Genomic DNA, 10,348 nt, shown 5'->3' with positions numbered 1-10,348 from the left:
GGGAGTTGTTTTCAGAATTTCATCCTCCCCTTACATGATTTTTTTTTTTTTTTTCTTGGAAAACTCAGTTTCGAATTGAGGCTTGTTTTATGATGAACCATAGATATTTTGGTTCAGGTTTTTTTTTTTTTGGTTCTCATGCCCATATGTAAGACTGGGAATTATAATCCATGAGAAATTAATAAAGTTGAGCATTCCTGAACTTCACACGCGAAGGTCGCTGGCTGAAAATATGCCTAACGAACGCCCATTCATGTCGCCCACTTCATACGAGCTAGTTCCTCGTTTAGCCAAGATTACACAGGGCATATAGACCGGACCGAGTTTCGCGTTGAAGTCATTGGCGGCTGAGGATTGTTTAAAGGACTTTTTGAAAACTCTTTGGCCCACATAAAAATTGGGTGAATAAGTTTTCTGTCGCAGGTCATACCTTTTTTTGGTGTTTTCGTGAGCTAATCGGAGATTATGAGAAACGGTTTCCCAAACTTTCCGGTTGATAGTTTTGAACTTGGAAATTCGATCCTCTTCCGTCAGGGTGGGTTCTAATTCAAGCGCGTAATCACCTCCTCGGGTGATAATTTCGTTTCCGAACACTATGCGATGAGGTGAGAATTTGGTGGTTGCATGTACCGTGTTGTTAAGGACGTGTTCGACCTCAGATATGCGACAGTCCCACAGTCGTTGGTCGATGCGCACGTACGATCGGATCATCGCGTTTATGGTACGGTTGAGGCGTTCTGCGGGGTTCGCCTGGCTCCGATGGCGCGCATTGGCCCAGTGTTGCACCTCGTATTTCTGCAACAGTGCCTGGAAATCTTTGGACAAAAAGGTTGACGCGTTGTCGGAGATGATTATCTGTGGAACAGACAGCTTACGAAACCATTGCTCTTCCAGAATGGTACACAGACTACCCGAAGCAATCTTCTTCACAGGAACAAGCAGGCAGTATTTCGAGAACAGGTCAAGAACTACGAGTAGGTGCGCATTGCCCTGTTTGCTCCTGGGAAGTGATTGTATGTAATCCATGCACACAATCTGGAAGGGCCTGGTCGCAATCCGCTGTTTCCCCATCTCGGGAACGGTGGAGTGTGTGAGGTGTTTGTTTTCCTTACACGCGTCACACTGCGCAATGTGCTTCTTCAAGTCGGCAGACATTCGTGGCCAGTAAAAGCGTCTTTTGAGTGATTCGATGCACTTTTCGAACCCGATGTGCAACTTGTCATCGTGTTCCTGCTGCATCACTCGATTACGCTGGGACTTCGGCACGCACTCCTTCCAAGCAAACGTGTAGTCCAGGACATCCGATTTCGACGCCACGAGCTTGTACAACTTCCGGCTTTCAATGCGGAAGTCGATGTACTTCTCAGGGTCCTGTTGCACAGCTTCGAACAAATTCCGGTACCACTCGTCTTCCACAACTGCATCCAGTGATTCGATCGAGCGTGACAAGGCATCGGGCACGACGTTTTCCTTCCCTCTCCGGTGTTTCACGTCCATGTCGTACTGCTGAAGCGTTATACTCCACCTGCTGAGACGTGACGAGGACTTCCATTTCGCTCGCATGATGAAGGATAACGCCGATGAATCCGTGATCAGTGTGAAATGTGTGCCTTCGATGTAGCACCGGAATTTCTCGATGCAGCGGAGAGCGGCAAGCCCTTCCTTCTCCGCTGCATGATAATTTAACTCGGCTCCTTTTAGCTTCTCCGAGTGGAATGCGATGACACGTTCGAGACCCCCCTGTACTTGCGTGAGTACTCCTGCGAGTGCGGTGTCGCTTGCGTCAGTTTGTACGCAAAATGGTTTGCTGAAGTCGGGGTTGGCCATCACCGGGGCTGTGATTAGCCGCTCCTTGATGGCTTGGAATGCTCCTTCTGCTGCGTCGTTCCATTGCACCTTCTTGGGCTTGTTTTTCAACAAGTCCGTGAGAGGTGCAGTGAGTTCGCTGAAGTTTGAGATGAACCTACGGTAGTAATTTGCCATACCGAGGAATCTACGTAGGGATCTTACCGAGTTGGGCACCTCAAATCCCAAGATCGCTTGAATACGATCTGGGTTTGGGCGAAGTCCTTCTCTGGATAGTATATACCCCAAGTACGGTAGTTCGTGGCAGCAGAAGTTTGATTTTTTTAGGTTTATATATAAATTCGCTTTACGCAACCGACTCGCAAGCTCACGCAATTTTGAAATATGATCTTCAAATGACGCGCTGACCACTACAATGTCATCCAGATACACAAAAATGTACGGCTCCAGTGCCCCATGACCGAGAGTTCGATCCATGACCTTGCTCAAGCTTGCCGGACTGTTTGCTAGACCGTATGCAAGTCGCCGGAAATGGAACAAACCCCGTCCTGGTACAGAAAAAGCCGTAAATTTCCGTGAATCTGGATGGAGCGGTATCTGAAGGAAAGCCTGGGAAAGATCTATCGTAGATAAATATTTAAACTTTCCCAGATGGCTCAGAATTCTATTCTGATGTGGGAGGGGGTACGCGTCTCGTTTGGTGCGTTCGTTTAATTTCCTCGCATCCAAACAGAGTCGAACCTCATCGCTGTCTCGTTTTGATACAGGGACGATCGGAAGAGACCAGTCGGACTCCGACGGTTCGATGATGTCCTCCGCCAACATTTTGTCGACGGCAAGATGAATCTTGCGTTGGATTTCCGGGCTCCAGGGGTATGGGTTCTTTCTAACCGGTTCTGAATGGATGAACTCATCCTTGAGTTCGATCCTGTGCTCCAACAGCTTTGTTTCTCCAAACTTACCTGGACCTGCCACAAGAAACATCTTCTTGACATCATCCAACTGCCTCTTTTGATCGTCACTTAATCTTTCCTCATCTTCCTCCAGATTTGTACCAGCTTCGCCATCCAGTGACTCTACGGATTCCTGCAGAGTTGGACGTATCCCGAACTTCCGCCAGAAATCGTAGCCCAGGATGCATCGCCGGTTTAAATCTGGGGCGACAAGGATGGACAACAATCTGGTGACCCCATTGAAGGTGACCGGGATATCTACGGCCCCTATGACCTCCAGATGTTGGCCTCCAGCTGTTGAGAGTTTGATATTGGTGGGTATTATTTTCAGTTTTAATAATTTGATCAGCTTCCTACTTCCTATTCCTAAAATTGTTCTGGAGGCCCCACTATCTAGAAGGCCCACGACAGAAATCCCCATCAGTTCGACTTTCGCAAATGGTCGAGAATCGTTATCGAGGTTGACGAGCAATGTTGCAATCTCGAAATTCTCTTTAACGCCTTCTCCCATTTGCGAATAGCCTAGCTGGTGAAGAATTTCTTTCGGACAACTTGCCTCTAGATGGTGAGGTCCAACTTGGTTTTCTAAAAGACTGCCCGGCCTCACTGGGCAGTCTTTGCCACGTTTTTTGATTGGCAGTAAGGGCATTCTTTAGCGAAAAATCCCGGAAATCCACACCGTGCACAGAAACAATTCCTTTCCTTGTCACAGTCCATGAACCCATGACCTTCTACGTGACAGTTAAAGCAGACATCCCGCCGGGGCGGAATGTAAGCGTTAACAATCCGTTGCAGGACATTGGTTCCACTGGGACCCGGATTGGAACTCCTCTGTGTCGTTGCGGTTTCGGGTTTCGCTTTTTCTTTATCCCTGTAATCCTTTTTTCCATCCATTGGGATGAAGAGAGGCTTGTCGGAATTCTTTTGGAAAATCCGGATTCCTTCTGGCCTCGACCGTTGACCTCTGTCTCGATTCTGCCCAGAATTTTGCCATCTGCTTTCTTTGGTCCTGTGCGAATAATTTTGGCCAACTTCTTCGACCTGTGCTGACCTACCCACAAAACGACTATCTTTCTTGGAATACAGTTGCCAGTTTATTGAATCGAAACGCTTACCAAAATCTTTCATTGTAGATATCGTGTTGACGTTTGCGGCTAGCATGGCGATTCGACAGTCCTCGCGGGTGTTCCGGAACAGCAAATCGAACCGACGTTTTTCGTCCCACGGAATGGAAAGACTACGGAAGATCCGCACCATGTCCAGGTAGTAGTCTTGGAATTTTTCCCTGGCTCCCTGTCGACGGTTACAAGCCTGCCGTTCGTAAACGTAGTCCATGTCGACAGGTAAGAACTCGTTCTTCAGTTCCGTGACTAGCTCGTCCCAGCTGTGGATCCTTCCGTAGCTGCTCACCTCCATGTACCAGGCTCTGGCTTTGTCAGTGAACAGGTGATGAGCGAACTTCAGAAGCTCGACCTGCGTGAATCCTTCCGATCGGGCGTTGAATTCAACCTCCTTCACGAATTCGTTCAGCCTCCTTCCGTTGTCCATTCCGTCATACTTGACGGACCACTTATGGACTGGGAATCGTTTGTCCTGCAAACGATGACTGTTGAGCACTGGATCCGCCTGCCTATCCTGCTCTCTTGTCCTCGAACTTCCCATTGAGCTGTTTCGATCCTTGAGCCATTCTAAGAAGTCCTTCGGTTGGTCTCCTTCCGAATTCTTCTTCTGATTTTGATTATCGTCCCTGAGAGTGCTGTTCGAAGGCTTCTTGGTCTTTTTAATCTTCTTTTTGCTATTAATTTTAGACTCCAAAGCCTGAACACGCTGCATCATCTGGGACATAACCGTCAACATCTGTTTACATTCGGCTGCCAGATCTGACTCGTCCTCGGAATCGTCCGAACCATCATCACCAGTCGCTTCATCATCTCCCTCATGCTCATGCTCAAGTCTATTTTCACGAACTTCCGGCTCGTCCACGTTAACGACCTCATTGAGCGTTTCGCGATTTTTATTTTGCGGGAACTTTTCCCGAGCCTGGTTGATGCTACCATTGATCTGAGCTAACTCTGCCTCCCGGACTTCTGGAAGGTGAGAGGTGAACGAAAAAAACACTCTGAACAGTTTAAGACATTCGCCAGCAATCGAGGCTAGAGATTCCAAATCCTTTTCCGACGTGGTGTGGTTTTTCAACCGTTCCATCCGGAAAAGGATATGAAGAATCCTAGTCTTGAAGCTCTGTTCAGGTGCCTTTTTTGCTCTCCTGCCCTCCAGAAAGCCTGAAATAGAATAGAGCTTATCCTGGCACACTGCTAGTTCTTCCTCAACCGAATCACTAACAAATTCATGAACCACATTTAATCTATTTTTCTCGCTTTTCAGGTCGATGCGCAACAACCGCTCACACTGGTTTCTCGTCATGCTCGGATCGAACGGGATTTTCCGGATGTTCAGCTCATGCTCGAGTTCGTCGATGGTGAGATGAGCTGGGTTCAACGCGTGGTACTGCGAGAGAAGATGTGACATCTCCATAGTTGTAATATCACAGGTGAATAAACTTTAATATGAATTTCCTAACTATTCTAATTACGTTCCACAATTTAAATATCTAAGCTAAAAAGTACAAAAATTAGCTTAAACGAAAATTTATCCAATCACAAGCAATACAGTACAATGCGACTAGAATAAAACGTTTGGGTAGTGGGTTACAAAACTATAGTAAATTAAAATTTTCAAATTAGACTATTAGGTTTAAGAAACGTAAGCACAGACGAAACAGTTTAAAAACGACAATCAAAATCGAATAGCAAAAGTTGACTAGTTATAAGATGAGGGGAATAAAATTGATTGGGATTGGGTTCTTGTTTGAATTCTCTTTTCCACCCCCCACCGAGAAAGAAAATTTTCCGGATTTCCGAGAAAATTTTATCTTCGACCTAAAATGTTTTTTAAAACGTTTTCAACTAGTTGGTTACTATTCGAAATTTCTTTGGATGTCCAAGACCCCTCGAATCGGAAACAAATCGAATTCGAACTGGTTGTTTCCCACTAGGTGTAGTGTGTTAAGGCAAATTTCCAAGAGGTTCTGGGCGTTTTCCCAGAGACCCAAGCAGAAGTGGCTTCAGAGAAAAGTGTCTGCCGAGCGTATCCAAATCGCGAAAGCAACTTTTACGTTATGGGCGCCAAGTATAACGAATGGGTCGGCTAGCGGGTTCAGCGGCGCTGAAACTCCCCTATATATGCCTCAGGGTCGGCTTAAGCTAAGAGACGATTCGGCTAGCCAAGGAAACACTTTATCTGCTTTGATAACCTCCCACGTTTATTGATGCTAATTTGAATGGTCTTGGGTTTGTGCGCACTAGGGACTACGTCCCACCCCCTTATGCTACCTCCTACCTCGTGACACGTAGTGATTGCACCACCTTGTGTCTCGCCTTCCTGGGTGGACCAGCCTCTCCGCTCCGCAACAGCGATGCTGCTCGGTGATTGATGCAGGTGGCCGACGGTTTGTTCCCAACACGTACAACGTTGGCTTCGGGTTATAGGTCCCCACGATAGCGGCCGGAGTTGAGTGTAGGTCGGCGGCTTCAGGCTTGACGGCTTACCACGGTGGATTGCAAATGCAGGTCCCGGAACTCTCGACACACGGTAGGTTGTGAACCAGCGTTTCTAAGGCTCATGTGAAGCGCAGTTGGGTTTATTAATTATCGCTGGGGTGTGATGGCGGCCTGCAGCGATGGCGGTTTCTAGGCAACACCTTGCCACAACGAGCCGAACCTCGGATCACGGTAAAACCTCGGGGTCCTGTTAGGAAATCGGGATGGGGTTTTAATATGGCGTTGACGAACGGTGGTCACTGTTGCTACGGGGCTTAGGGTAAGAATTACCTGGATATCCACTTAAACTTGAACTTCCGGAATTTGATATTTTCACTACAAGTAAGTAATTTGCGCCTTTATGTGCTAGCGTTTTGGCTTATCGTAGCGAAATGGCCGATTTTCGGCAGTTCTTTGACCCCGTAGCCGCGTCAAGTTTGACATCACCGTTCTTTCGCCCCATCCCGATACTTGATTCGCTTCGCCCTTTTCGCCGTATTACTCCACTGCCATCTGGTAGTGAAGTTCCACAACTCCTGTTATTCGGCGTTGACGTGCAGGGTGGTGCTTAGGGGTTCTGGGGCGACTTCGACGCAGGGCGGCTTCTCCACAAATAAAACGTCTTCTTGGCACATTTAACGGTATCGCGAACAAGAGATCAACTACCACTGACACTACTAACCGAGCACTTGTTACAAAGTCCACCAGCTTCCTAAATACGCGTAAAGTTTTGGATGATGTTTTCGAGAAAGAGGGTTTCCCCAAAAACATCAAATCCGATAATGGGCCCCCGTTCAACAGCGATGATTATCAACAATATTGCAAGGAGCGTGGGATTAACGTTTTATATTCGACACCATTATACCCTCAGCAAAACGGTCTAGCCGAAAGTTGCATGAAGCTGGTGAACAAAGCAATGGCAGCAGCTCATGCAAATGGAAGCAATTATGTTGACGAATTAAACGCTGCCGTGAAAGCCTACAATGCAGCCTTTCATTCCGTCACAAAAGTGCCACCGGAAGAGGTCATGACGGGAAGGAAAATAAAACGAAACCTCCCACTGCTTCGTCGCGGGAGAGCGATAATAGACGATGAACTGTTGAACGCGAGAGACCGCGAATCAAAGATTAAATCTAAAGAACGCGAAGATTTAAAACGCGGGGCACGTACATGTCGTGTTCAGCCCGGAGACATGGTAATAGTTGAACGGAATATAAGAATGAAAGGCGACTCACGGTTTGATCCTCGGAAATTCACTGTTGTAAAAGAGAACAACGGTAATCTCTTGTTGAACGATGAACATGGGCAGCTTTTGAAACGGCACGTTTCTCAGACCAAAAAAGTCCACAATTGGAGGGAAAGTCTTGAACCAGCCGGTAGCATCAAACGCCAGCACAACACCAAAGCAGAGCAGCTTCAAACATCAGGACCAATCTCACCAACCGATATCGTTCGCCGATCAACACGAGTGAAACATTCTCCGGTTTTCCTTAAGGGCTATGTTCAATCGCTTCAGTCCAGTAGCCAAATCGAATAAGCTTTTCTCGGCTAACAAACCTAAAATAAACAATTAAATATTGATTTCTTTTTAAGTTATTTACCTTATCCCGAACTTTTGTGTTTGTTCGTTTGTTTTGATCTGCAATCTCTAATGCCAGGGCGAGTACAGCTTCGGGTGTGCTCTTATACCAATACACTGAATCATCCATTTTTTGACAGGCAATCGTAATCGTAGAATTGGTGGGCGAACAATTGGCTGTCAAAAAAAGTGTTCCGCCTCCACCCCCACCACTGAGAAACTTTTGGTACCCCTTGCCTACATTTTCTCAATATGCATCCACCCGTATCTGTAAGCACTCTGTCTTATGCGTTGACAGGAAAACATCGAAGCGAATGAGAAAAAAAAACATCGTGAATCACACTGAAGAAAATGAAATTCTATTTTTTGGAAGATTTCACTTCCATTTTTTAAATCGCGTCGGATAGGAAATAATCCGCATGTAGATTCAGGGACTATGTGTTACGGAAAAAAATATTCTAGAGAAGAAGGTGGATGTGTGGTCGCACAATCATACCGCCTGGCAACACGGCCCTCCTCAGGCAGCCAGTCCATATCGAGCGTTTACGAGTACCAGCCGCTTCCCGACACCGTTCCCGTATTACCAGGTAAGATGCCCCTCAAGCCCGGAAGGACAATTACCACAGGCGAGCCAAAGGCAGTTCTGCATACTCGCATCCCAGCCGGTACCACGGAGAGGTAGAGATAGGAGTTATGAATAAGAGGTGATATGGCCACTATGAGGTCTCGTGTTGCACATTATCCACCGTTTACCAGCCCCGGTGTACCTTAATGATTTTTTCAACATATCGCCAGATTTTAGGGGAAATCAGGATGATTTCGGCTATCCTCGTAAGCTGAGCGCTAAGCGTTGAACACCGACAGCTTGTTCAGCGACAAATTTTACACTAAATCACTTGGTTTTTACTAGAGTGTCCTACCCGGGATTTCCCGGTCGGGAATTCCCGGGAATTAGAAAATTTCGGGAATTCCCGAATCCCGGGAATCGCTTAAAACATCCCGGGAATTCCCGAACCCAGTAAAATGTTCTAATTACTACAAATTTACACGATCTAAATTCCAAAAATGAGTCATATTGGGCAAGGAAAATGATAGCTCTACCACTGATTAACTGACTGGAAACTCGATTTCGTTTGTTGGATAATTTTGATGGCTTAGTCTTTAAATTTTTTTTCTTAAATCTGGTTAACACAATGAATTTAATAAAAACATGTTTTTTTCTATCAAAAACTTAGTGTAATAGTGAAAAACGCCAAAGAATCTATAAAACCAATAATTAAACTCTACAGTAGCAAAATCATCAGCATAGAAATGACATATTGTTAAACAAATGGATAGTTATCTGAAAATTTACCATGTTCGATGGATTACAGTGTAGCTAACTAACTTCTATCGATAGTGAGAAATCTTTCTCAATTATTTCAAATTTTCGAAGCTAGAATCAGACCAGTTTTTCTGTTAAAGTACTTTGTTTTTGGGTCTGGGTTTGCTTATTGAATTTTTGACGCATTAAAAAAGTTTGAAATATTTTGCAATACTAGGTACTACCTTAAATTTAACAATACCATATTGCTAAGAATTCATACGCAGTAAAGGATTAAGATCTTCATCTTAAAATCTTTATTTTCAATTTTTCCCGGGATCCCGGGAAAAGGATCTTCAGATTTCCCGATTCCCGGGAACGTTAAAATGGCCGGGAAATGAACACTCTAGTTTTTACATTTCGTATTTCTCGATTGTTACAGTGAAATTTATGCACAATTTCAAAAAAGTTTGGGGAAGTTGGGGCTTTTTATCCGTTTCTTTTCATTCTAGTTAAAAAAGTGACACGATCGCCTTAAGTATGAATAAATCTACCAAAAATGATTATTTATGATGAAAAAATGTTGAATTATACTTTGCTTGACTGCATTTCTTTAAAAAAAAATTAAAGTTTAGGTTTAGGGGGAAAGAGGAAAAATAAGCCACTTGTCATAGTAAAAACAAAAATTGGAGTACACCGATCGATGCAGCCTACATTTTTACATAAATGAGTATGGTTTATATGTTTTTTTTGTAGCAAAGCAGATTGCTACAGTCGGGATTTCACCTTTACAACTAAAAAAATAAAGGGTAAATCGAACTTTTTTGGCTCGAAAATCCCCGCTGTAGGCGCTTGTGGCCGCCACTTGAGGAAAAGCTTCGCTCTGCAAAGCTTTGTCCGGTCTGCATTACCTTCATTTATAATCCATAACTGGGTCTAAACTCAACATGAAAAATTATCAATTTTCAATAAATTTCGGCTTGAAAATTTTTGCTGTCAAAAGAACTTCGTCTAACTTCTACGAGCATCGCCTACTCCTAGTTTGTTGTTTATAAATAAACCATCTGACGTAAATGTCTTAATGGTTTACTTGATCTAGGTCTATTTC

At 44.9% G+C, this 10,348-nt stretch overlaps 1 protein-coding gene across 1 annotated transcript; it reads left to right on the top strand.

Annotated features, from left to right (window-relative positions):
- The first annotated feature begins 6,750 nt into the window (after positions 1-6,750).
- LOC129742339 (uncharacterized protein K02A2.6-like) lies at positions 6,751-7,895 on the top strand. The gene is made up of 2 exons (XM_055734231.1): positions 6,751-6,874; positions 6,919-7,895. The coding sequence occupies exons 1-2, from the start codon at positions 6,751-6,753 to the stop codon at positions 7,893-7,895; spliced, it is 1,101 nt and encodes a 366-aa protein (XP_055590206.1).
- Positions 7,896-10,348: the final 2,453 nt, after the last annotated feature.

The sequence above is a fragment of the Uranotaenia lowii genome, chromosome 2, assembly GCF_029784155.1.
Source record: "Uranotaenia lowii strain MFRU-FL chromosome 2, ASM2978415v1, whole genome shotgun sequence".
Taxonomy (NCBI): Eukaryota; Metazoa; Arthropoda; class Insecta; order Diptera; family Culicidae; genus Uranotaenia; species Uranotaenia lowii.
Note: the sequence above shows the minus strand (reverse complement) of the source record. Positions and strands in the feature narration are given on the sequence as shown.